Source organism: Streptopelia decaocto (genome assembly GCF_964273445.1).
Source record: "Streptopelia decaocto genome assembly, chromosome: 4".
NCBI classification, from domain to species: Eukaryota; Metazoa; Chordata; class Aves; order Columbiformes; family Columbidae; genus Streptopelia; species Streptopelia decaocto.
Window position 1 is genome coordinate 77,189,861 of NC_138658.1, and position 27,790 is coordinate 77,217,650.

Sequence of the window (27,790 nt, forward strand, 5' to 3'; positions counted from 1 at the left end):
CGCGTTGTGCCCCCGGAGGCACCCGGACCCACGGGAGTGCGGCACCGGAGGGGGCTGAGCTGGCCCGGGGGTACCTAAGGATGCTGGGGAGATGGGGAGGGAGGGATTCCCGCACCCCCGGTCCATCCCGCACTGGGGCGAAGGGGGTGTCACAGGAAAGGGGATCCAGTCCTGGGTCACCCCAAAGGAAAGGGAGACCCCCCCACAAGCCCTCAGCCCCTCTCGGAGCTCCACAGTCCCGCCGGGCACCAGACTCAAACCAGCTGGGGAGGATAAAGGGGGACGCGGGGCGGGGGTGGCGAAGGAGAAGGGGGGAACTCAATGAACTTTTGTTTTTCCTGTAATCTGAAGCAAATGCTTTGCAAAACTGCCTGTGACCAGGCAGCCCGGATACCTGCCTTTGCCTCCATCGCTGCCGTGGCTGGGCGGGCGGTTTGGAGCGGGGGGGGGGCGGAATTGCAGCCTCCTGTGCAAGGCAGTAGCTGGGTTGGAAACACACCTCGGGTAGAACGTGGGTCCCCCCAGCCCTGATCCCCCCGACCTGGAAAGCACCGGGAAGGGGGGGAGATCAGGACAGTCACAGACAGCGTCCCCATCCCCTAAATATAAATATATATATATATACATATATATATATATATATATATAGGGGGTACACCTGAAAATAATATGGTGGGTGAAGGGAGTAAATCATTGCAAGGGGCAAATCGCTAGGAGAAAGTCATTGGAGGGGGAAATCAATGTAAGTGGGCAAATAATGGGGGGAATCTTTGCAAGAGGTGGGGGGAAATCATTGCAAGAGCTCAAATCATTGCAGGGGGTAAAACTTGGGGGTGTAAATCACTGAAGGGGCAAATCGTTGCAAGCAGGGAGGTAATGAGAGGGGAGCAAGGGGCTGTGAGCAGGGAAAGGTGGTGGGGGCCACAATCATTGCGGGGGGAGTAAATCATTGCAAGGAATAAAAGGGGAGAAGCAATAGAGGGAGTAAGTTATTGGGGGGGGGGGGAATGATTGCCTGGGGGAAATTAGTGTGGGGCATGGAGGGGAAAATTGTTGTGCAGGGCAAATTAGGGTGGGGGTAAATCGCTGAAAAGGGAAAATTATCGGGGATGAAACTGGGAGTGTGTGTGTGGAGTCATTGCAAGGGGGGAGCCACTGGGGCTGATTCTTGCAGGGAAGAAGTTATTGAAAGGGGGGATTGTTAAGGGTTAAATATTGGGGGGGTTATTGTAAGGGGGGGCTAGAGCCTGGCAGAAGGATTCATTACTAAGGGGAAGTAATTTGGGGTTAAATATTGGGGGGACCATTACAAGTGGGAAGTCATTAAGGATTGAATATGGGGGTGGCATCACAAGGGGGAAATCATTAAGGATTAAATAGTGGGGGGGGCTGTCACAAGTTGGAATAACCAAGGGGGAGTGGGAGTCATTGTGGGGGAAAAAATGATTGGGGGGAATCATTGCAAGGAGGGCATCGTTAAGGGTTAAATATGGGGGGGCGTGATTTGGCGTAGGTGAGTGATTTGAGGAGGGGGGCATGATTTGGGGCAGGGGGCTAAGTTGAGGAAAGGAGTGATTTGGGGCAGGGGGGTGATTTGTGGCAAGGGGGCAAATCAAGGAAGGGGAGTGGAGATTTGGGGTGGGGGGGATGATTTGAGGAGGGGGATGTTTCGTGGTGGGGAGATGATTTGAGGAGGGGGCCATGATTTGGGGCAGGGGGTAATGTGAGGAAGGGATTGATCTGGGGTGGGGCGATGATTTGGGGCAGGTGAGTGATTTGAGGTGAGGGGCATGATTTGTGGCAGTGGGGGGGGAAGTTGAGGAAGGGAGTGATTTGGGGCAGTGGGGTAAATTGAGGAAGGGAGTGATTTGGGGCAGGGGGATAATTTGAGGAAGGGGGTGGTGGTTTGGGGCGGGAGGATGATTTGAGGAGGAGGAGGGGGAGACGATTTGGGGCAGTGGGCTAAATTGAGGAAGGGAGTGATTTGGGGCAGGGAGATGATTTGAGGAGGGGGAAGATTATTTGGGCAGGAGGAGTGATTTGGGGCAGGGGGGATGATTTGGGGCAGGCGAGTGATTTGACGAGGGGATGATTTGGGGCGGGGGGGGGGATGATGATTTGGGGCAGGCGAGTGATTTGACGAGTGGATGATTTGGGTCAGGGGGGTAATTTGAGGAAGGGTTTGACTTGGGGACGGGGAATATTATCTGGGCGGGGGGACGATTTGGGGCAGGCGAGCCATTCGAGGAGCGGGACGGTCGGGGCAGGGGGGGTCATTTGAGGAAGGGGGTGGCGGTTTGCGGCGGGGCGCTGTTTGCTGGCGGTGGCGTGATTTGAGGAGGGGGAAATCACGTCGGGGCACTCAAATCGTGCCGGGGCTGGGGGCGCCGGGCTCAGCCGCGTTGTCTCTCCGCAGGGCCGAAGGTTCGGGCGGCGGCAGAGAAGAAGAAGGAGGAGGAGGAGGAGGAGGATGAGGCCGAGGAGCGGGCGGCGGGCCAGGGCTCGCACGCTCCGCCGGGCTGGACCCGCCTCCCCCGGAGCCCTCTGAAGTGAGAGGGTGGGTGGGTGTGCGGGGGGAGCAGCCGTTTGGCGGCCGGCCCAGCCCCGGCTTCCCCGCCTCTATATAAACACACATGGGCTTATTTCTTATTTTTTTACTTTTTTTTTTTCTCCTCTCTCTCTCCTTCCAACTCCAGATCCAGAGGGGCTGTGCCCAGCAGCCCTGCCTCCCTCTCCAACAGAACAATCTGGTGAAAAACCGGGGGCTAACAAATCACCGGCATAGAGATATATATTTATAGAGATATATTTATATATATATATATAGACAGAGATATAACCTGATCCGTCTCGCTCCGTGTGTATAGATACATATATATATAGCTATTTAATTCTTCCATCTCTCCAGGTCGTGGCTGAATTATTTGATGATTTTTTAAACATTTTTTTTTTCAAAATCTCACTCCTTTTTTATTTTTCCTTTATTTTCTTTTTCCACCTTCTGCTGCGTGTGGCGTTGCCTGGAAAGCGCAGCAGAGCCGCAGCATCTGCATTGGGACCTTTTGGGGGGCTTTATTTTTTCTTTTCACTCCGGGATTTTTATTGATTTTCGCGCGGTTTTGGCTGCCCATTTTCCCTCCCCCCTTTTCTTTTTGGGGTCTGCCTTGGTTGTCTTTTTTCCCCTCTTTTGCGTCGTGTTATTTATTATTTTAATCAAGTTTATTCCAAACAAGAGCAAAGTTTTCAAAGCGGGGCAGAGGACAAACTGCTTGTTGCCCCCCTTTTTTTTTTTTTTTCCTCCCTTTTTTCCTTTTTCCCCGTTGTTTTTCTAACCTGCCAGCGGAGAGGGGGGCGAGCCCGGCCCCCCCAAACCCACCCCCCAAGGACCCCCCAGGCAGCCTTTAGCGTGCGCTCCGCAATCGCCTCTCTCCGTGCGTGCGTGTGTGTGGGTGCGAGCGGTGGTGCCTGTCAAAGGGCTGTTTCTCTCCCCACCCTCCTCCTCCTCCTTCTTCCAAATATGCTTTTTGCAAGTTTTGATCTCGTCTCGGCACTGGCTACCCTCGCCGCGTGCCTGGTGTCACTGACTTTGCTGCTGGCCGTGTCCCAACAGCTGTGGCAGCTCCGCTGGGCTGCCACCCGCGACAAAACCTGCAAGCTACCAATCCCTAAAGGCTCCATGGGATTCCCTTTAATCGGAGAAACCTTCCACTGGCTCCTGCAGGTAAGGAGGATTCCCTTCCCTCTTCCCTTCCCTCCCTGGAACATGGGCTGGGACCGGCTTTTTGGTTTTTTTCCTTTTAAAAGACTTTTTTTTTTTTTTCCAGGGCTTTTTTATTATTATTTCTTAGGTCTTTTCTTCTTCTTCTCCTTCTTATTGATAGTTTTTCCCCTCTTTCGATTGCATCATGCGGGTTCCCGCTGACCCGGGGAGGTAACTGGGGCCAGGGGCTCGGTGGCTACCGGGGGAGGAACCGAGGGAGCCCGGCCCGGTTGGGCTCGTCCCGGAGCGGCCGCCGCGCTGCGCTCCCCGGCGGGACTCTGCGGGTTTCCCCCGGCGGGGGGTGCTCGGTGCCGGCAGAAAGCTCGGGGTCTCCCCACGCTGCCAAAAACCTTTATTTTCCTCCCCTCCCCAGCCTAAATCCTTGGAAAAAAAAATGATTAATAATGATAAAACCGGGGGTGGGAGGGAGCCCGGGGGCGAGGGTGGATGTCACCGGGCACGGCGCGGGGGTTTCCCGAGTCGTGTCCCCCTCCCGCTCCGTGCAATGCGCTCCGGTCCCGACCCCGTTCCCGGGGCTGCTCCCGTCGGGTTCGCAACCCGCCCGGCTCGGGTCCGGTGTTGGGGGAAGCCCGCGGAGGTAATCGGTAGATTAACCCGGGATTAACCTCGCTAAATGCTGTTCGCAGCGGCGAGCGGAGTGGGATCCCCTCGAACCGCGTTGCGAGAGGGTGACTGCCAAAAAAGAGGCAAAAAAGATTTAAAAGGCGGGGAGAGGAAGCGGCCGAGGGGTGCGGAGCTGCGGGCCGGGCTGGGGGCACCCCGGGGACTCGCAGCATCCCAGGAGGGAACTCCCGAGGAAAATTAGCCCGAGGGTTTCCCACTCCCTCCTTCCTTCCCTCCCTCCCAGGGGCAAAAAGAAATAACAATAAGCAAACGGGAGCTTGGCGACGATGCTCCCGCCGGCGAAAAGGTCACGTTTCATTGAAGGGACCGCCGGGCAGCCCCGTCCCGGCCGCGGTGTCCCCCGGTTCCCCCCGCTGCCCTCCCCGCCACCGGGGAAGCCCCGACGTGGGAGCCCGGGAGCGGCGGCCCCGCTCCCGCCAGCGGCGCCGAAGGGGTTAACCGCACGCTCTCAATAGGGCTTTATTTTTTAAAGAAATTTATCAGATTTTTACGGGGGGACCAGAAAAGGGTTTCTCGCTTTTCCACAGGCTCCGTCCAAACAGAGTCCAGGGCTAAAAATACAAAATTTTGTATAAATTGGACTCCATTCGAAACTTCTCCCGCATAAAGGTCCTCTTTGTGCTGCCCTGGAAATGGTGTACAAATAACTCTTTATTAATGCCACAAAAAGGACTTTAATTATATTTACGCAGATCAAGAAACAGGGTCACCTGAACATCTGAAATTCACAACCGCGCTTTTGTTTCAAAATAAACACACGCACTCCCAAGCCAGCCCCGGGGCGCGGAGCTGCGGCGCTCGCAGCCATTCTCCCCGCTCCGGATGGCTTTTTCTTCCTTTTTGCCTTATTTTGGGGTGTGGGGGACGACGGGCCACCCTCCCGCCCCCTTTCCCCCGCGGCTCCATCGGCCTTTTCGCCGACAAAAGCCCCCGGAGCATGTGGGAAAGTTATTAAACCCTCTCAAAAAAATCTGGAGATTTACTTAGGCAAATTGCAGCCGTTCGAGTAAATGCAGCCTGAGCGAAAGAGAAAAAAAAAAAAAGAGACAGAAAAGGGGAAAAAAAAGAAGTTAAAAAGTGTCAGGGGAGGTAAAGGTAGAAGGAGGAGGAGGAAGGGGGGCGGAGGGCACCGACCCCCGCCGGGGGGCGGGAGGAGCGGGCGGGCAGCGCCGGGCGCCCCATCGGTGGGAGCCGCGCTGTGCGCGGGTGGGATGTCGGGGTTACCCCGTTCTCCCCCATTTCTGTCCCCCCCCCCCCCAGCCCAGTCGCCCCCAAACCTGCAAGCGCAACTCCCTTCCCCCCTCTCCGTGGGGATCCCGCAGTTGCTGCGGCTGCGCGGGCGCGGAGAGGCCGTGCGGTAACACCGCTCCCCCCGCCGTGTTTCCCCCCTTCCTCTCTCCCCACAACCCCCGCAGGGCTCCTGCTTCCAATCTTCGCGGCGGGAGAAGTACGGGAACGTTTTCAAGACGCACTTGCTGGGGCGGCCGCTGGTGCGGGTGACGGGGGCGGAAAACGTGCGGAAGATCTTGATGGGCGAGCATCACCTGGTGAGCACCGAGTGGCCCCGCAGCACCCGCATGTTGCTGGGGCCCAACACCGTGGCCAACTCCATCGGCGACATCCACCGCCACAAGAGGAAGGTGAGGTTCCCACGCGAGACGTAGCGGGGGGCACGCGTGGGGTGGGGATTCTCCTCTCCCGCTTGTGTTCTTCCCTTTCTCTTCTTTCCTTTCTCTTCTTCCCCCTTTCCCACTCCTCCCTTCTCCTCCTCCTCCCCTCTCTGCGGACCCCACTGTGCGTGGGAGGTCCCGCGTGGGCGCCCCCAATCAGTGTGTCTCCCCCCACCCCGTGTCCGCGCTTGGTGCCTTTGAGGAATTTAAAAGGGCGATGGGGAGGCAAGAGTGTGAGCGGGGAGGGGGGGCTGTGGGTCACACGTGGGGCTGTCCCCCGTGTTGCAGCTGAGGATAGAGATGTTGTCCTTTTGCCCCCTCTCATCACCAATTCACCAGCTCCCCCGGCGTCACGCGTGGCGGGGGCTGCTGTGAGCTGAGAAGCGAGTGCGGTCCCGGAGGGCTCTTAAAAGGGCGATGTGGGCGGGGGAGGGGGCACAGCGCTGTGTGGGGTGGACGGAAACAACGGGTCCCCCCCCCCCACCCCAGCATTTCCAGGCTCCGCCGAGAGGTGTTGTGGGGTGATCCCCCCAAGTTTGTGCTTGTTGGGGGATGCTCTCATGGCACTGAGCGTTAATTGGGGTGCTAATGGGGGTCTCGGGATGAAGCATGGGAGGGGACCGAGGTGGTTGTGGGGGGGCTGAGACACCTCTTGGGGCCTTGCTTGGCATCATCCGCTCAGTGGTCCTGGGGTCAGACCCCCTTGCAGGTCCCAAGTGCAGAGCGCACTGGTTTTGGGGGGTGCTGAGCCAAGGCGGATGAGGGGGATCGGCCTCGTGTCCCCCCCATCAGCGAAGGTGGTGCTAAAGGTGATGCCCTTGTATGAGTGATGCGTTTCAGATCCTGTCCTCCACAGGACAGGCTCTTTTCCAGCTGGGGAGGGTATGGGGGGGCAGGCAGTGGATTTGGGGTGAAGGGAATGTGTCCACCCCCCTCTCTGGGGTGCAAGGGCCAGCACGGTACCCAGCGCCCAGCTGGGTCCCTTCTCCTCTCTCTGCTCGAGCAGGATTTCCTATTCTTGGCGTATATATTCCTATAGAATCCCTACCAGACCAATTCGCTCGCTCTTTTTCTCCCGGGGGAGAAGACAAGAAAACAAACACCCCTTGATACCCATTAATCACGTTTCTTAATGCGCTGGCGGCCGGTACTTGAGCGACACCACAAGAAACGCGGTGTCGATCCCTCCTGGAGACCTGAGCAAACTCAGTGTTTGCAATTACACTTCTCCTTGTTTGGGCTACTTCTTTTTTTTTTTTCCTTAAGGAGGGGGGTATTTTTTTCAAACTTGCTGTCAAAGAGAAAGGGCGATAGTTCATGGGGCTCCCCCCATCATGGACCGTAATTTGCAGCGGGAGATGAGCAGGGAAACGGGGAGCTATGTTCTTTCCTCCAGCAGTGGAAGGCAGCAGCTTTGGCTCCTATTTATTACCTATTAAGGGAGGTTTTAGCAGCAGCAGTTGTTGATTTGCAGGTGCCTCTATGCTCCTTCACTGCTTCTTTTATCACCTGCACAGCACGATAAGTTTTTGGGAAGTGGGGTGGCTGAAGGGCTTTGGTCGCCATCACCTTAATAAAACCACAGAATTCGGCCTTCAGGAACAGACACCGGGGGAGGCGATGAGACCGTGGGCTATGGGAACGGGGTCGTGGAAAAGGGAGGCCTGACCTCTGTGGTATCCTCATGGGCTTGGAATTTGTGCCACAGCCCAGATGGGGAACACTGGCACCAGCGAGGAGCAATTCCAGAGCCTCTCTCCCTTGGGGTTCATACCAAATGTTCTCACTTTTGCATTTTTTTCGGACTTTTCTGAGCCCGAAGGCTGCTCTGGATCTCCTTCCTCCTCAAAACCCTTTTACCTTCCTGATTTTTGGCATCAACGCGTGATCCCAAGCTGGCAAAGATCCTAATTCCAGCTTAAGGGATGGCTAAAGCCTCCTGAGAACAGGTACTCTGGCAAAACGCTGTCCCGGGATGACCCTTGGCAGCCGTGCCTGTACTCGCACACCTTCCCTCTGCTCGGAGCCCTGGCGTACCCGAGACCTTGCCCCGCATCCGCGGGATGGGGGATGCTCAACCACCTCATTAATTTTAAGCTTTCTCTTTCAGCAGCACAGGGTTGGGTACACTGGGTTCAGCTGGTTCCCTTCCCTTTGCAAATGGGAGGATATTCTGTATTCTGATTCTTTCACTTGGTCTCCTCTTAATTAGTGTAATCGTGGGGCTGAGCATCCCATGTCTCACACACCCTTGGGTGCTCCCTGAGCCTGGCAGCTGCGTAAATCTCCTTGTCCCCTATGCAAAACCATCCCTCTCCCTGCACCCAGTGCGCTGCGCACACGGAGATAAGGCAAACCTGCTTCTAACGGGAAGAAAACAGATCGTTTTGTTCTTGGCGAGACTGCGATGACCAGATTAAAGCTTTTTCCAGGCCAGGTGCCTTCTAGCGGTAGAAATCACCGGCGTCTTTTGAGGCTCTGAGCTTTTGTTGCTGTTAAATAGGGTTGACTTTTAACTCTCCCCATCCAGCTGCTGAGACTCTGAGAGGTCTGAGGTGGAAGCACTAGGTTTAAGATTTAAACTTGCTGCTTCTAGGTAGAAACTTTCTTCTTAGGTACCTGGTCTGTACCTTCCTCTTGACCCGCTGGGGAACTCAGCAAAAACATGTTGGCAGTTCACAGCTTTGTCCAACTGTCACAGCAAGGATGCTGGAATTAATAGAAAATATTTCAAAAATGGAAGCAGTCTGAAAGCTCCCTGCAGAAGAGCACTAGTATTTCCTGGAAAATCTTTTAGATTGTCATTAATTCAATTTGCAGCATTGTGAAGCTTTCTGGAGTGGTAGCTCCATCCAGCTCTTAAATTCTGGTTTTGATCCCATCTCTGAGCTTGAACCTTCAATTTCTCTTAAGTGGTTTCTCCTCCTCTGGTCTTGCTAGAAATTGTGCATGAGGTGTAACTTCTCACAAGGCTGCTTGTGGTGTTGGGTGTTAGACAACACCAGGAAAGGTGGAGTGTGCAACCCCATGTTCTCACCCTCTGCTGCGACTCCAAGCACTGGGGTCATCTCTAGCTCCGGTTCCACCAACCCTTACGTGGTCACCACCTGCAATAAGTCCTTGTCACCTTTCTATAAACCAGTGGAGTTGCACTTATTTCCAGCAGCACTGTCAGAGAATCTTTCATCTTTCCTTGGCAATTGAGCCGTGGTCTCTTGATGGGACAGATTGTCACTGGAGATGTGAAGACAAGCTCTAGCAAAGAGCTTTAAACCCAACATGTTCTTGCATGATGTTTCTGGTAACTTGCCATTGACATCTGCAGTTTTGCTGGCTGTGTGTTGTGAATATTTCCAAAGAGATTTAGCTCTTCAATTTAACTTCAAGACCAGCGAACTGCAGCTGTCGTTTGCCCATGATGGTGGTGGGATCAGAGCCGGGCTGGACAAGTCGGTCTCTCGAGCTCTTCTCTCAGGTTTGCTGCTTCTCTATCTCAGCTCCTTTTCAGGATCCTGTACAAGATTCAATATCCCTTTCCATAAAGCAGATGAATATCCTCATCTCCATCCCAGAGGCTTTAATCCCATAGGAGTTGATAAAGGACCCCAAGGTGCACGTGTGAAAGGTTCTCGGAAAGAACAAAGCCATGTTAACAAGCCGGTAGCTACAGCAGCTCTCTGCTTTCCCATCCTATGCTTATTAAATCTCCCCTGCAGGAAGCTGTCAAAGTTAATTTAAATTGGAGAAAGCTTCCTCCTTTTGGGAAATGAACTTTCCAGTTATTAGAGAGGGGGTCTCTCGGTATAAAGTCAAATTTGCCCAGGGGTGTCCCAGCTGGTGGGATGGAACGGAGGGTGAGAGCAAGGGCTGGGAGCGGGGCTCGTGTGCGTCAGGGCTATCACTTTATTGCAGATACCATCAGCGTTGGCTCTGTCCTTGGCCTGAGATGAAGCTGGTTGATAAGAACAGTGTACAAGTAGTAAAGAAAAGCAACCCAAAACTCCTCAGCCTCCCTCCTGAGATGAATATCTGCTGAGAGGCTGTTACTGCTGTTGGGTCACGGAGTTTATGTTGATGTCGGAGAAGGATCTGGGTGACCCGTGCTGCAGCTCCTTCCTCCGTGGTGGCATTTTTGTCTCAAAATCACCTTGCAGGTTACTGACAGGAGCAGCCCCATTGCTCTCACGTCCGGCTGAGCACGGGCATGTCTTTGCTCTGTGCTTTTGGTGGCAGATCCTTGCCCCTGTCTGTCACATGAAGGATGCACAGCGTCCCTTGGGGTCAGACGTGACATGTCCCAAGCGAGGGGAGAACCAGTAGCTGTAACTGGGTTGACTGGGAATGGTGCCTGGCTGAGGATGCTCCTTGCTCCATGCTCCAGTGCTCTCCCCGTCCTGCTCCTGTTGTGGTGGCACAGCCGTGGCTCTGCTGCAGCCTGTCCCAGCCTGATCTTGGTTTCTTCTTCCAAGGAACAAGCGATACAATGAGAGGACAAGAGGAAACGACCTCAAGTTTTACCAGGGAGGTTTTGATTGGATATTAGGAGCAATTTCTTCCCCAAAGGGCTGTGGGGCATTGGAACAGGCTGCCCAGGGCAGTGGTGGCGTCACCATCCCTGGAGGGGTTGAAGAGATGCAGAGATGAGGTTCTCAGGGACATGGATTAGTGCTGGGGTTGGATTAACAGTTGGACTCGCAGGTCTTGAGGGTCTCTTCCACCCAAAATGATTCTTTGATTCTATGATTCAATCCATTTCACATCTCAGTCTAGATCTGTCCTTTCAGACATCTTCAATGCCCATTTTTACCCGTGAAACCCCCGTGCAATCAGTGCAGGCCACTCCAGATTTGCCGCCTGTGTCTTTTGGATTTGTCAGTCCCTGGGTCAACAATGAGCTTTAACAAAGGCAAAGCAAATCTGCTCTTAGGCATGGTGATGGTGTGGGCTCAGGTTTTATGGGATGTAAGGAAGTAGAAGTTCAGCAAACACAGAGGGAGGGAGTCCTGTGAGGGACCCCAGCATCTCAGCAGAGAAGGAAATGGGAATTGGAAGTGGCCGGGACTCACAGCCTTTAGATTTTAGGTCGAGACTAAGCAGTGCCTGGGGCCAGGAAGGAGTTTCCCCGTGCAGGATCAGCACTGATGTGCTCTGAAGGAAGGTGGGACTCAGACTTTCCTCGGAAGCATCCAGCCTTGGCAGGAGAATGCTGGACTTGCCGGTCCCGTGCTCTGTTCCAGCAGAGTAATCCCAAAATAGGCACGGCTGGCTTAAAAAAAGGAAAAGAAAGAATAAAAGCAAAGCAGTTCGTGGGCTGGGTAGACATCCTAGACCCGGAGACTCGAGGAGGAAGCAGACAGTGGTGCGGAGAAACGGCCTGTTTTGTCTCACTGTCCAAAACTACATCATTCATTAACACACCACAATTAATGTTCTGCCTCGGAGGCATACAAGTGTTGAGCTTATTAGCACCAAGTAGAAAGGTCTGAGGCTTTAATATAGTTTGCAAGAGGATTAAGAACACAAAAGGGGCCATAAATTTACAACCAAATATAAACCAGCTGCTGTGGGCTGGACTGGGGGGGGAGGGAGGGAAGGAGGGAGATGGGGAAGAGGGGTGGGAGGAGGAAGGAGGGATGGGAGGCAGCAGGAATGTACCTTTTGCACTACAAAACCCCCTCATCTGAGTTGTTAAGAGGGTTTTTTTAGGTTTTTGTTTGCTTGCTTTTTCCTGCATTTCCACCCAACCCCGCCACCCTCCTCCATGTGAGCTGTGAATCCCACAGTGGTAAGGAAACCATCCCCTTCCATCCGAGCTTCTCCCCCCCCGCCAAATCGTATCCACTGCAGCCCCTTCTCAGCGTGTCTGTGTCGGGCTGCTGCCCTGTGAGCTTTAACCCACCAGCAAAAACCGCTGGAGCTGGAGCAAAGGCTTTCATTGGTGGAGGAGGCTCCCGCTCACCGTCCTGGCGAAGAATGTGTCAGCTCGGTTGGCTCGTTGACTTTAGACCAAGTAGCGCTGTCGTGTACAGTGGTGCAAATCCACAGTAATTCCAATGGATTAAAAAAAAAAAAAAAACAAAGTGCAGGAGCTTTTAGCCAAAAGACAAATTTAGTGTGTTTCTCATAACACTTTCCACCCCAAAATGCCCTGCAAGCTCAGACCCTGCTTTGAGAATCGTAGAATCATAGAATGGTTTGGTTTGAAGGGACCTTCCCAGCTCCCCCAGTGCCCCCCTGCCATGACAGGGACATCTTCACCAGCTCAGGTTGCTCAGAGCCCCGTCCAGCCTGGCCTGGGATGTCTCAGGGATGGTTCAGCCACCACCTCTCTGCCCAACCTGGGCCAGGCTCTCACCACCCTCAGGGCCAACAATTTCTTCCTCATGTCCAGCCTGAATCTCCCTCCTTTATCTTCAAATCATAACCCCTTGTCCTATCGCAACAGGCCGTGCTCAAAAGTCCATCCTTCCAAGCAGCTTGAGCAACCCGCTACATTGTGGTTCGTGATATCCCTCTGGGAATCGAGTGCTTTTTTCATATTAATGGTGCTCTCCATTAGTTCTCAGGTGACACTTCTACCACTAAATGTATCTTTTTGTCGTTCAACTTGCTCTTCACCTTCCTTCTCCTTAATTTCATAGGGTGGCCTTGAGTCATCTCAGCTTAGTTTAAAGCCCAGCAGAGGCCTCATTGATAGTCACGTGTTGATAAGCGACCATCACACGTTGATGGTGCTCATCCCCCTATGATGTGTGGAGGTCTCGAAGACCTTACTCAGGATTTTGGCGGCAGAGCTGCTGGAGGAAAGACTTCTCCAAGTGTCTTCTGCTATTTGTGCCAAGACACCATGTGTGCTGGGAAAGGTGTATTTATTCCACCTTTGGGATGGAGCGGGCTGCACCATGGGGTGGCTGCTTCCCTCTCATCCCCTCCGGGAGTGTGGCCACCCCTCGTGCTCTGCTCCACTCCCAGCTGGTGGCCCATTTGACAGGACTCAGGTCTAGGTGCTCTGGTGGGAGAGCACTTGAGGCTGGTTTCTTTGTCTCTAGGAGAACCTGTGCTCTAGGTTACTTAAAGAGGGTCCCTTCCCTTTGGTCCCCTCTCTATGCTCCAAGAAGATGCAGGGAGTCAGCAAAAAGAGGACTTTCCTCCTAATATTTCTCCTCTATTGGCTTTACAGTGGCGGACAGGACACTGTCCTTGCTGCCTGGGCAAGATGCTTTCCTCCTCTTTAGCTCTGGGTAGACTCTCATCTCCACACCACAGGTCTGTGATTTAGTATGTGGTCCAAAACCAAACAGGGGAGCCCATCCCAGCTTGAACTGGTGCTCTGATGCTGACGAGTGGCTGCTGTGACCATGGGTTTGCAGGATGCTTCTTCTCCACGGCTCCAGCCAAAGACACCAGCCAGAGGCAGCAGGTGGTGCCCTCTTGGACACCTTCTTGGGCAGCACATCTCACCTTTCTAATCCCTTCTGGCTGGACCCAGCTCCCATTTCTCTGCCACGCTGTCCATTGATGTGATATCTTCTTTCTCTTTCCCTGTGTTTGCTTATTCCCTCCTTGAAGAGCAGTGACAATACGTAAGGTGAATTTTACTCTCCTCAAATGCACCGGTTCCTCCTGAATAAACGAGGAGAGGACACTTGGAGCGGCACTTCAGAGGTGGTGTAGGGACACAGGTGCTGAAGAACCGCAGCCTGTTTAGGTATCTCTGTAAAATGGGCTAAGAAACCTAAACTGCTGAATGTAGCTGTTGGCACTTTGCTGGTACTGGCGTTGTGTGGGTTGTTTTGAGACACGAGGCAGTTTTGCAGAGAGGGGTGCTGAGACAAATGTAGGGTGTCCTGCTCGTTCCCTGCTGTCCCCCAGCTTTTGCATCACCGGTCCTTTCATCTGACAGCCTGTTAGAGGATTCTGGATTGAAAGCGAAGTCACTGATGCAATGTAGAGGGTTTGTAGAATGGCTGCTTGGACATAAAGATTTTTGAGCTGGGGGAGAATGGGGTGCTTGGGCTTGTTTTTGTTCTGAACTTGAGCAGAACTATGAAATGATAGAGTTTCTCACAACACTAGATACTAAAAAAAACCTAAAAAATAGGGATGTGGGCAACCCTGAAAGATAACACAATCATCACAATGTGGCCCAAGGATGCCGAAATGATTTTTTCATTTTTTTATCCCATTTTTTTTTGATGAATTATTCACATTTCAGTGAAACTGCCTGTTGCAAAGGAGTCTCTCCCCCTCAATTTCTTTTCTTCAGCTGGGCCGAGTTTGGAGCCTCCCTCCGCTGTAACCAGGCTCCCTTTGGAGACGGGTCGCGGCATTTATGGTGCTCTTGCATTGCTCCCTGGGAGAGGTTGCTGCCTTCATCGCCCCGAGACACCCCGCTCCTCACCTGCACTCCATGCAGCGCTTTGCTTTGATGGGCAAACCCAGCGTTGCTCATTTTGGGTGCTCAGGAGCTGAAACTCTTGGTTTTCCCCCCTTGATGGATTCATCCCATGATGGAGCACACCAAGAGACCATGGAGTGTTCCTCCTGCTTTGTTTTCCAACTACGGCATGGGCGGAGAAGGGATCAGCTCTTTGCTCTGTGAAATAGATGGCAGTGTCTCAGGGCAGCAGTGGGGTTTTGTTGCAGGTTCTCTCCTCTTTGCGGTGCATTTCATAAGTCTTCACCACTTCTTTTTGCTGTGTTTCCCCTTTACTCGTGCTCCCGGTGCCAGGACAGCCTCTTGCCTTCTCATCCCGCTCCAAAAATATCACGGTTTTACAAGCCCGCTGGACCAGGACAGTGGGGTCCACGTCTGGTGCTGGAGAGAGGCAGACATCCATTATAACGTGGTGACAGGACAGGGTCGGGACAAATGCCGCCTGGCCTTTGAAGTGTAGGTAGAAATAGTAAGTCTCCAGGTTGAGACGCTGCTTCGGATGCTTCCTGACACATCCCACCAGCCAAGACGCCGGTGGGTGCCAGATTGGTTCATGAAAACGTCTCCATGCTAATTATGCCTTCGTTTGGTCGGGCCAGCAGCTCTGGCTTGTGTAGGCTGGATAAGATGCAGGTGTCTGATCCCCAAATGTAAGCTTTCCTCCTGGAGCGGAGGGAGGAAAAGCTCCATTCCTCCTTTGCCGTGCTGGTGTGCTGGGTAGGAGCATGGTCGGCAGAAGGCAGGGGCTGAAGCTTCTTGGCATGGGGAGGCTTGGCCAGCACCAAGAAGGGGTAATTAATGAAAAGCATCATCCTTTCCACCCCAGCCACATAACGAAGCCTTTGCTACACATAAAATGCTGCGGGTTGAAGCTCAGGGCTCTTCACTTGGATGTCCTCTTCTCTTCGGTGGGGTTTAAGGATGGGGCTGGGGTATTCTCCATGTGGGACAAGGGGCAGTTCACTGCCACACAGAGCCAGACCTCTCCAGGACATCCTGGAGCTGAGACACTGGCAGGGAATTTTCTGCCTTAGGAAAACCATAAATCTTTAAATATCCTGTTTCCAGCAGGAGATGGGATTCAGAAGTTTCCAGGCAGGCTCGCTGGGTGGTGGTGTCTCCCTCGGCGTGGGGTGAGCCCGTGTGTGTCAGTGAATGCCCCCAGACAGAGAAAATCCCCTGACTTGGGTCTTTTGGGACATATCAGAATATGAAATAAATAAATAAATAAATAAATGGGGGCTCTTTCCAGCATCCCCAAAAAGTCCTGGTGCTGCCACCGAGGCCACCGGCCAGATCTCAGTTTTAGCAAAGCTGAGCACCCCCTTAGAGCTGATTTTGCCTCCTGGCAGCTCTGGAGCAACGTTTTTTGCCCCGATTCTCCTCAGCTTTGCCTGCTTGTGCTCCGGTGAGCGGCCGAGACGTTCAGCGCGACTTCACTAGAGGGCGCAGGAATTTTAGGCTAGAAACCGCGCGCGGAGGTTCGTCGGGGAAAGTTGGCTGCCTTTTCCTCCTTTTTAATCAACTGGAAAGATGCAGGGTTGAACTGGAGGTGACTGGAAGGGGATCCAGACATCTGGGATTAGGCGGCGTGGAGCGCAGCGGCGGCGGGAGGACGGGACGTTGCAGCGTGGCCGACCCCATGGCCGGGAGCTGCGGGTTCCAGCAGATGTGGGGTGCAGCCGGCTGGGGCTGCAGGAGCCTCACAGCAAAAGGACAGCTCAAAAAAAGAGAAAAAAAAAGAAGAAAGAAATTCCCCCCAGCTCTGCTTTTTTCAGGTGGGGCAGGTGCTGTGTTGTCCTCTATAGTGGCTCAGTCTTGTCTTCCTGAGGGTCCCCTCCTCTGTGCCCATCACTCTTTGGGATGGGGACTCTCCTCTTCAAAGTCTGACTTGGTCCATGGGTGTCGATCTGTCCCCAGGCCGGTTCCCTGCATCACCGCAGCGTTTTGCACAGCGAGCCCAGAGGCATTTCTTGGGCTGCTGTAGTTTTTTGCAAGGTGCATGGGGGGGTCCCCGAGCATTGTGCCTGTGGGAGATGTTGGGCAGAGCTGGGGGAGGACGGGGTTTGCCCCACATCAGGAGCCTCAGGGGCCACCTCCATCGGGACAGTGGCTCCAAGCGGGGCTGCAGCCGTGTCCCCTCATCGGCTCTGCTTTCAGCTGGGGAAACTGAGTCACGGGAAGTGTTTGGGGAGAGAAGGAGGATTCAATGGGAGCCTTTGTCGTTATCCCACACCCCGCAGTGTGGATGAAGGGCAAACACCAGCCGGATGGGGACACATCGGTGTCCCTTTGTCCCCACTTGGGATGTCCTGTCCCATCCCTCCTGGCTGCCAGTTCTGCCGCTCATGGCCACCAGGAACCGGCCCTTTCCCAGCTCCCGTCCCACCTCCCCCAGGCAGCCGCGGGGCTCAGCTTTAGCACCTCCAGCTTTTCCTTTTCCCAGCAGCTGCTTTTTCACCCTCCCCCGCCCAGGCAGGTCTGCCTGAGCATCGCTGCCCTTTCCAGCCTTAAAAATAGCTCGTGGAGCCCGGCGAGGCGGCGGAAAGCAGCAGCGGCGCCGTCTCGCGCTCTCGCTGTGGCCCTGCTGTTTGTTCATTCATTCCCTTGCTCCGTTCATTCATGCCTCTGCTCCGCGTAACCATCCCGGGATGGCTGTCTGTCTGCAGGCAGATCTGTCTGTCGGTCCGCTTGCTTTCTCGCCCATCCCATTTGCGCGCTGGTATTTCATAGGAGCCTCTGAGCTCCGCTCCACCGTGTCTCGTGTGATGAGTTTGACTCGGGGCTCAGCTCGTTATGAAGTGGCTGTTGTCGAGCCTCCTGCCCGGGGCTGCGAGGGGACAGAAATGTTATTTCACAAAACAAACTCCCAGCGAACGATGTGCATTAGCAATGAGGGGTCGCAGCCAGGAAAATGTTACCTTTCCCTTTGAGTGCTGACTGCGGAGGAAATTCTCACATTTACAGCTCCAGCGAGTCCGGCGCTCATGGAAAGAGGGGCTGGCTTTGATTTTTCTCTTCTCGGGTTGATAACTTTGCAGCCCCCCCACCATCCATTGAGCTCCCCCCGGGAAGCGGCCACCACCGGAGGCTGCACAGCCTCGCAGCTCCCTCCTTGGGAGCCCGTTTTAATTGGATTTTCCCGGCGGGCTGGCATGCGGCGCTGCGTGTGTGCGTGCCGCCCCGTGCGTGGAGGTTAATAAAAAATAAACAAACAGCACTTTTAAATGGTTTTTTCCTCGGGTGCAGGCCGGGAGGGATGTGGCGGGGATGCCGAATGAAAGCGTGTGCTGTGGCTGCGCCGGGGAGGGCGGCAGGGACATTCCTGGCATTGCTGAGCTCCGCGTGCAACGCGCGGGCCCGGGCCCAAATTGGAGTAGGGAGCCGTTAGCGCCGGGGACCTGGGGAGGCCCACTCCCACGCACTGTTTACTCGCTGAGCTTAAATTAATACTGTCTGCTGACATCAGGGTTTTCTTCCTTTCTTTTTTTCCCTTGGTTTCCCAAGGAAATGAGCCGTGTGCGATCGCAGCCTCTGCGTACGTGTGTGCCGCTCTTCCATGCTTGAGCCCCTAAGTTCAGCCAGATTTCACAGGGATCCTTAATGCCTCAAAATAATTATTTGGTTTATCTTTTTACATATGTTAAAAAAGGGTAGTTGGTAGGTTGGAGAAACTGCCAGTGCTTCCCACTGAGAGAAAAGCTTGCCTGTGTCTGCGTGCACAACCATGATGTTAGGCGCTAGAGAATCATAGAACCATAGAATGATTTGGGATGGAGGGACCTTCCCAGCTCCCCCAGTGCCCCCCCTGCCATGACAGGGACATCTGCACCAGCTCAGGTTGCTCAGAGCCCCGTCCAGCCTGGCCTGGGATGTCTCAGGGATGGTTCATCCACCACCTCTCTGGCCAACCTGGGCCAGGCTCTCACCACCCTCAGGGACAACAATTTCTTCCTCATGTCCAGCCTGAATCTCCCTCCTTTAGTTTAAAACCATTGCCCCTTGTCCTATCACAACAGGCCCTGCTGAAAAGCCAGTCCCCATCTTTCTTATAGGTTCCGTTTAAGTACTAAAAGGTCACAATCCCTACAGAAGAAATGCTTTAGAAGCATCCAGAATGCAACTGGGAGCCATGAGACACGGAGCTGTGGGAAAGCCGACTCCATGCGTCCTGCCATGTGCAGGATGAGGCATGACCTCCTGTCTCTGTGTTGTGCCATGTTAATGCCCATCATTTGTGATGGCTGTGGTAGGGATCTGTTGGCTGTTATTTCTCCATCCACCCTTTTTGGCGGCTCTTTTAGAAACTGGTGATGCTGGATGATGATTTCTGGATGATAATGAGTCTTCTGCTGAGTGAACCTGTGATGCCCATTTTTATGGACAAGCTGGCTACTAGAGAAGGCAAAGAGAAGGATGTGTAGAAATCTCTACTCGATCTCTTTCATAGGTTTTCTCCAAAATCTTCAGCCATGAGGCACTGGAGAGCTATCTCCCCAAGATCCAGCTGGTGATCAAAGACACCCTTCGGGCCTGGAGCAGCAACCCTGAGTCCATCAACGTCTACCACGAGGCCCAGAAGCTCACCTTCCGCATGGCCATCCGTGTCCTGCTGGGCTTCCGCATCCCTGACGAGGAGCTCAGCCGCCTCTTCGAGGTCTACCAGCAGTTCGTGGAGAATGTCTTCTCCTTGCCCGTGGATCTGCCCTTCAGTGGCTACAGGAGGGTAAGAGACGTGGGATGAGTCCTCCACCACCCAATAACACCCAGTTATTGGGATTAATGGGTCCGTGGCTAATCATTTCTAGAGGTTGTTGATGGGATGTTTTCTCACCCTCTGACCTCTAGAAGCAGGTCCATTTTTGGGCTACAAAGTCCTGTTTTGGTAGAGTGGAAAGGGAGATCCATTCACAGGTTTTTAGAGTGCTAGGGACCCTGCGGTTCGATGCAAGAGAGAACACAGGATTTGCTCAGATTTAATGAGTAATTTTTTCTCACTCGTGACTCTCAGTTTTGCTGTATATTTTGGTTTGTGGGACCCTTCTTCTGTTATTTCCCTCCTGTCCCCAGGGCAAAAGACATCAGTGGACTTTCTAGTTCTATGAACTGTCTTAATTTTTTTCATGAATGATGAAAAATGAAAACATAGAAAAATCATAGACAAAAGATTGTATTTTTTTCATGGACAATTTTGGTAATAGAAATACGAGGGTTTAAAATTCATTTCTATGATTATCACTGCAAATCTTTTCGTTATTATTTGACTGTGTGAATGAGCCCAACCGTTTGCAGCCCCGATGTGTTTGCAGCAGCAGGTTGTCCCCGTGCAGCTGCACTCAGATAGGAATTGCTTTACTGAGACCAGGTGATAAAATTGTTCGGGAAACCCATTATGCTCATGGGAAGAGGGTCCTTTCAGATGAATTGACCTTCCTTTGAGAGACAATTTTCCCAGGGACTGCCATACATCCCAGGGTGAGCCGGAGGCCTGTGAACTGGTGCAGTACTGGGGCTCCCACATCAGACCTATCATTTGCACGTAGGTGCTGATTACTCCTGCCTGTAATCTCGCCCGCTCGGGGCTTTGCTCCTCCTGCCCAGGGAATGACTTCAGCATCTTTATTCTTCTCTTTGAGCACCTGCAATTGCAGTTGTATTACTTGGACATGTTGTCCTGAGCACGTCTCCAGCTCCTGGGGATGCTGGGTTGGGGATGGTGGTGATAGAAGAGAATCACAGAATCATTTTGATTGGAAAAGACCCTCCAGATCACTGAGTCCAACCATAACCTGACATCGCCAAGGCCACCTCTACCCCATGTCCTTGAGAACCGCATCTCCACATCTGTTCAACCCCTCCAGGGATGGTGACTCCAGCACTGCCCTGGGCAGCCTGTTCCAATGCCCCACAGCCCTTTGGGGAAGAAATTGTTCCCCACATCCAACCTCAACCTCCCCTGGCGCAACTTGAGGCTGTTTCCTCTGCTCCTGGCGCTTGTTCCTGGGGAGCAGAGCCCGACCCCCCTGGCTCCAAGCTCCTTTCAGGCAGTTCAGAGATCAGAAGGTCTCCCCTCAGCTCCTGTTCTCCAGCTGAACCCCCCAGGTCCCTCAGCCGCTCCCATCACACTTGTGCTCCAGACCTTTCCCCAGCTGCATTGAATAGAAGAATAGAATATTTCAGTTCTAAGGGATGTATGATGATCATATAGCCCAACTGCTAGTCCAGCTGGTGTTGTGCCCTGTGTGGTCTGATGGCTTCCTGCTCCACAGGGCATCCGGGCACGCGAGACACTGCAGAAGGGGCTGGAGAAAGCCATCCAGGAGAAACTGCAGAACACGCAGGGCAAGGACTATGCTGACGCGCTGGACATCCTGATAGAGAGCGGCAAAGAGCATGGGAAGGAGCTCACCATGCAGGAGCTGAAGGTAAAAGTCTTCCCCATGGTCACCTTGTCCTTGTTGTGCTCGGGGTAGGGGCTCCTCAAAGAGCAAAGCGTGAGCTGGTGTAAGGAGCATTTTTTGGGGCAGACCTGAGATGGTCAGTGAGAGCTCGGAGACCACAATGTGTTGTTGGAGCTGCAGGTGAATCCTGGTCTGGTGGGTTATGGTGCCAACAAGCCAGTGGCTTTCCTACAGGCCATATTTATTTGCATATCATGCTCAGTCCTTTCTGAAAAGCATTTCCAGGGAATACCAAAAGACCATGCAAGTTTGTTGAAGTTTTCAGCCTTGACCATCTTCACTTCTTGAACCCAATCAGTTTTGTGGTGCCTTCTTTGCAGGGCAAATGAGCCCTCAGTGGGCTGTTACCTGCAGCAGTGTCACAGCATAATTTGTCCTTCAAGTGCTATCAAGAGACATCCCCGGGTTTTTTCTCCTGCCTGTCTGGCCCTCAGCATCCTCCAAGGCTTTGTGGGAGGATCCCGCTGGTGGATGTCCAAGATCTCTGCCTGCACTAGGATAGAGACCTTGCGGTTAGACACGACCAGGCTGGAGAGCTGTTGGGGCAGCCTGCATGCCTGTCCTTGATGTGACACGGCTGCTGGCTTGTCTGTCTTTCCATCCATCGTGCCTAACCCTGGTTTCCCTCTTGTCTCTCAGGATGGCACCCTGGAGCTCATCTTTGCTGCCTATGCCACCACGGCCAGTGCCAGCACCTCTCTGATCATGCAGCTCCTCAAACACCCCCGCGTCCTGGAGAAGCTGCGGGAGGAGCTGCGCAGCAAAGGCATCCTCCACAACGGCTGCATCTGCGAGGGCTCCCTCCGGCTCGACAACATCAGCAGCCTGCACTACCTGGACTGTGTCATCAAGGAGGTGCTTCGCCTCTTCACCCCCATCTCCGGGGGGTACCGGACAGTGCTGCAAACCTTCGAGCTGGATGTGAGTATGGCTGTCTCCTTGGGGTGCAGTTGTACCGTGAGCTGCCCAAAACAGCCTTCTGCATCTTGTTGCAAAGCTTGTTTGAGCCTGGCTTAGATGAGACCTCAAGGAGGACAGGTTAGGTCCTCATGATGACGGGAAGTAGACTTGCTCTGAATTGAGAAGAAGGCAATGGAATGGGGTTGTTTAGCTTGGAGAAGAGAGGGCTCTGGAGAGACCTCATTGTGGCCTTTCCATACTTAAAAGGAACCTATAAGAAAGATGGGGAGAGACTTTTGAGCAGGGCCTGTTGTGATAGGACAAGGGGTGATGGTTTTAAACTAAAGGAGGGAGATTCAGGCTGGACATGAGGAAGAAATTGTTGTCCCTGAGGGTGGTGAGAGCCTGGCCCAGGTTGGCCAGAGAGGTGGTGGATGAACCATCCCTGGAGACATCCCAGGCCAGGCTGGACGGGGCTCTGAGCAACCTGAGCTGGTGAAGATGTCCCTGTCATGGCAGGGGGGGCACTGGGGGAGCTGGGAAGGTCCCTTCAACCCAAACTGTTCGGTGATTCTATGACTCTATCTGGCCCATAGCAGGGAAGGGACACACTTGGGCTGTCAGAGAGGAGACAGGCGTGATGCATCAAAGAGCAACTTGTGACAGTGTTTGACGCCAAAAACTGAAGCGGGGTGTGACAAGGGAAGGGTTTACTGCAAAGGGCATCTCCAGGCTGCCAGATGACAGGCAGATTACTCACCGCAATGGCTGGAATTTCCTACTAGCAAAACAAAATCTTGAGACCTGGCTTGTCGCTGTAAATCCTCCTAATGTAATGATTTGAGTCGGAAACCTTTTAAAGTGCTCAGGGGATGATAAATCCGCCTCGTTTCTCATCGCCCAGGCCCTGACATGTGCGTTGGGCGTGTGGGGCTGACAGACGGCGGGATGAGCAAAGCCGTGGGATGCTCTGGGGAGGGCTGGATGGTGCACGGGAGCAAGAAAAGCTGCTCCCCTTTGCCCGGCGGCAGCCCAGCACCACGAGGTTCTGGGTAGGCGACTCCTGCCAGCGACCACAAAGCAGATAAATAGCAACAGAACATCCGACAGGTCCTTGGGACAGAGGCAGGAATGCACCCAGGATTCCCATCTCCCAGCCCTTTGCGCTGCACTCTCTGGTTTTCTTTCAAATCTGTGTCACACTTGAGTAATAATCCCAAAGAAAATGGGAAAAAAAACAAAGCAAAATTGCTTTATCTTGTTCTCCCTCTCCCTTTGCAGTAAGGTTGACTCAATCTGGTTTTCTCTCCACTCTTTCCCTCTTCTCTGCAGGGTTTCCAAATCCCCAAAGGCTGGAGCGTGATGTACAGCATCAGGGACACCCACGACACTGCCCCCGTCTTCAAGGACGTGGACGTCTTTGACCCCGACCGCTTCGGGCAAGGCCGAAGCGAAGACAAGGACGGCAGGTTCCACTACCTCCCCTTCGGAGGAGGCGTACGGACCTGTCTGGGCAAGCACCTGGCCAAGCTCTTCCTCAAGGCACTGGCCATCGAGTTGGCCAGCACCAGCCGCTTTGAGCTGGCCACCAGGACTTTCCCCAAAATCACCCTGGTGCCCGTGGTCCACCCGGTTGATGGACTCAAGGTCAAATTTTTTGGACTGGATTCCAACCAGAACGAGATTCTGACGGGGACAGATGCCATGCTGGGGGCGACGGTGTAGAGCCCACGCTGGTGGCACCAGGGACGGGCGGCCGGGGGATGGAGGGGTGGGGTGGGGGCAAGGGGACGAACGGAAGGGGAGGAGAGAAGGGCGAGACGTTTCTCCGCGACGCTCGCTTCACAGAGCCTCCGGGTCGGGACTGCTTTCTCCACCGCTGAAGCTGCCAAAACCATTTTGCTCTTCCCAAGGGGGCGCGGAGAAGGTTGGGGTGTCATCGAGCATCTCGTTTGGTTCGGAAGAAGGAAGAGTCGCAAAACCCGAGTAGAGCTGGGATGGCTGACCATACACAGTATCTAAATATTATAAATATATATATATATATATATATAAAATATCTATAAAACACTTCTGCTGCGAGGAGGAGCGCTGCAAAGGCCCGACTGCGGGAAAGGTTTTGGAAATCAGCTGGCGATCAGAGGTCTGGTGTCCCGGGGCGGCTCTCGGGTGGCCTCTGATCTTCTTTTTTTTTAACAGTGTTAAATTAGATGGTGATAACAGTGTTTTGTTTTGATTTTTTTGTTGTTTTCCATTTGCTTGTGTTTTGTTTCGGGGCGTCGGAGGCTTTTCCTTCGCCAGGGGGAGACGAGGGACGCCCGTTCCTGGCCCCTCTCCCGCTGGGGCAGGGGTAGCTGGGGAAGGGGGAGCTGCCATTTCATCTCTGCTGCGGGACCCAAAAACCCTGTGGTGTCTTGTCCGGGGCCGATTGCATGGTGAGCCATCCCGCTGAGGTCTCGGACGACTGCATATTAGCATTTTGCAAAAGGCATTTGGGGCTCTGTGGGAGGTGTGGGGGGGTGTCCTTTTATTCTCCTCGTTGAGTTTCCTACTGCTGCTACACGGCCTGTGTGCATCCATTCCCCCCACCCCACGGCCCCTCGCCAACCCCTTCCCTGTGCAGAGGCACCATTTTGGGGGCATTTTGGTGCCTTTGCTCTCCCTCAAGGTGCCGCACCAGCCTCCCAACCGCATGGCCCCACCGACCCACCACGGCTCTGCGAGCACCAGGGCGCTGCGCAAAGCCCCCCCGGCTCAGAGCTGCTTATTTCGGTGCGTCCTCTTCCATGGGAGGCATTTGCATTAAAGGTGATCTCCATAAATAAGCCAACACACGCATTGTTTGTCTCGTGTTTGGGTTTTCTTTGGCGATGGGAGAGCTCGGCAGGAAGGAGAGCGAGCGGCAAGTTGTCCGCCCTGTCCCACCGTTAAGCTGCTCAAAGCTCCTCCGGCACAAGCAAGCGGCCACCAAGGTATCTTGCATTTGATTTGCTGGGTGGGTTGATTTGATTTGATTTGATTTTTTTGCATGCAAGAGGTTTCTGGGTTGAGTGTGGATGGGTGGGTTATGTTGAAAGCAGGCATAGCCTTGCACATGGCTGCAGAGCAAAAGCTCCCCGGGTGTTTGGTTCAGACCAGAGCCAAGCACCAGGCTGGGGGATCCCTCTCTGACTTGAGGCATCTCTACCCAGGCTCTCCTCTCCCACCTCCTGCCCTCCAAGGTGCAAAGAACTACACAAGGACCATGGGTGGGACCTCTTCTAGCCATGACAGGCAAAGACCTTGTTCTTGGGTGGGCAGCTTGGCTCTCAGCTTTAAAGGTGTCCAGATAAGTCAAGAGGGGTTGCAATGAGAAAGGCGGAGGGGCAGATGTGGCTTGCCAGGTTGCTTTGCAGGTCGTGCTTTTGACGCGTTGGTGCCTCTTTGGAAGGTCGAAGGAAGTGTGGAGCGAGCGATGGTGAGTGCTGCCTTTGCCAGCCCATCGTCTGGTGGGGGCAAGGAGGAGGGGGGCAGTATTTTTAGCCAGGGGAAGCACTTGAGGTCGAATTGCCGTCAGCCAAGCTGCCAGAAAACCCTTCAGGAGCATCCAGGCGCATGGTCTCCACTCACGCCAAGGTTCACAGCTTGATTTTCAGGTCGATTTAACCTGAAATAAAACTCCCAGTCTTCTAGGACATGCCGTTCAGATCCAGACTTTGCCTTCTAGTTGGTAAACACGGTGCCAAATCCAAAAGCAAGGTCTTGGGAGCCTCTGGATATGTGCACCATGTCCCTGAAGAAGACGCTCAGCTAGTTTGCCAGCCTGGAAATTTTGAGTGAAACACCCCAAGCTCAGGTGCTGTTGGGTTTTCAGGTATTTTCCTTGTCCCTGATAGAGAGAAAAATTTCCTATTGATAAAAGGAGCTTAATCACAATCAAAACCCCAAAGGGCAAAGAAGCAAAGGAGAACATAAACCTGAAGGTGGTGGGAAGGGGTGAGTCTCCCAGGGGCGAACATCTGGGGAAAGGTAAGCGGCATGTGAGGGTGTCCATGGTCTTCGTGGATGATGAGCCCTTTCAGGACATGGGGATGGGGGTAGGAGGTGGGTGGTCAGCAGTGGGGAGCTGCAGGGTGGAAACCCATCACGGACCCACCACCGGGTGCTCTCCAGCCCCCGTTTCCATCTGAGACCTGTCAGGGGAATAAAACTGTGTTTGGAGGAGAGGAGGCTGGAAAGAGGAAAGGACAAGAAGTTTGGCAGGTCTGGTTAAAGCTTCTCTTGGACTTTATTTTAGCTTCCAATGTCATTACAAAGTGAAAACCAAATGTGCTTTTGAGTGAGTGGCTGATTGGGGAGTGGTAATGTAAGATGCATACATCCACTATATATATATGTGCTTACATCGTGTATATGTAATGTTTGTGTGTGTGAGTATTTAATCTAGGCCTAAGTAAGTCATGCTTTTGTTTTTTCATTCCTAACGAATATAACTTGACTAAACAAGTTGCTGCAGTGGGTTTGCAGAATAAAGCACTTTGAATCTCAGAATTTTTGTTTTTCCTTAGCACAGTCCAATTTGCTATATTATTTTATACACAAATTTTTTTTTTGGTCTGTCTTTATAAACTATTATAAGTATTTTTGTTATAATTCAAAATAGATATTTAGTATAAAGTTTTGCTGTTAAATATTTGTTATTTAGTAAAATAAGTTGTTTTTTTCCCCTCTATTGTAAACATTGTCTGGAAAAATATTAATATGTTTTATCACAGTTGTTTTTAATATTAAAAAAAAAAAGGAAAAAGCACTTGTGGGGTTTTTCGTTATGAAATTGGTGCCGTGTGAACATATGTTTCAGTCATGTGGGTTTTAATATGTATATAATATTATGTGTCGCATATTAAAATGAATGTTGTGTATTTTGTGATCTTAAAAAAAAAAATAATCCATGTGGCTATTTTATAGACTTCCATAATAAAAAGAGTTGAATCTCCAAAGTTTTCGTTTCGTATCCTCCTGCATGTCCTCTCAAAGGGCTTGTGGCGCCTGGTTTGGGGTCTTAGGGTGACAACCTCATCCTGGGAACTGGGGCGCCCCTTGACTGGGATTTTTGCACCCAGTTTGGGACCTATCGCTCTTCATGGTGAGGCCTTACTGCCTGCCGTGGATTGAAATACAGGAAATTCCACTTCAACATGGCCAGCCATTGAACCAAATTGCCCAGAGATGTGGAGTTTCCATCCCTGAAGATACTCAGGGCCTGGCTGGATGTGATCCTGAGCAACCTGACCAAAGTGCCTACACTATGAGGTCCATCCACCAACCCCCAAGGTTTGGTGAGCTCCAGGATACCTGTTTTTTGCCCAAACCTTCTACTTCTCCCCAGCAAGATACAGACTGGGCAAAACAAAGTGGAAGGGAAGGGAAAAGTGTTTGTCTCCAGCTGTGTGTGTGCCGTGGCCTTCGCTGCTGGCTCTTTCAGGAGCTTCCACCCTATAGAGACGACTCAGGAGACCATCATGAGTTGAAGAACACATGCGAAACAACAGATTGAATTGACATGCCGGATGGTGGGCAGGATGTGCGTGCTGGACCAGACAACGCACGACACAGGGAGTCCAATGGGAAGGAGCCTGTGATGGGCAGCAGCAGTGCCACAGGTTGGGTGGGAGCAGGCAGGTTGTCCCCAGCCCTCCCATCCTCTCCCATTTGGGCTGTTGAGAGGCTGCTCTGGTAATCAGGTCCTCAGCAAACCTGTGTCCCAGAGTTTTCTGTGAGCAGAGCTTGCTTTGGGATTTTTAAACCCGACAAGTTTTAGGAACTTCTGGCCCTGGGTGGTGGGATGAAGGGCTTTGCATGAGGTACGACAGGGCAAGCTACTGATGGGAGTTCCAGCTGCAGCTGTCCCAGAGCAGAGATGGGGTGTGTTGGGAGT

At 53.0% G+C, this 27,790-nt stretch overlaps 1 protein-coding gene across 1 annotated transcript; it reads left to right on the top strand.

Moving 5' to 3' along the window:
• Nucleotides 1-3,074: 3,074 nt before the first annotated feature.
• CYP26B1 (cytochrome P450 family 26 subfamily B member 1) lies at nt 3,075-23,619 on the top strand. Its single transcript, XM_082051904.1, has 6 exons — nt 3,075-3,721; nt 5,821-6,045; nt 18,963-19,238; nt 20,782-20,937; nt 21,613-21,894; nt 23,206-23,619. Exons 1-6 carry the CDS (start codon nt 3,518-3,520, stop codon nt 23,596-23,598), a joined length of 1,536 nt encoding a protein of 511 aa, XP_081908030.1. The 5' UTR covers nt 3,075-3,517; the 3' UTR covers nt 23,599-23,619.
• The last annotated feature ends 4,171 nt before the right edge of the window (nt 23,620-27,790 follow it).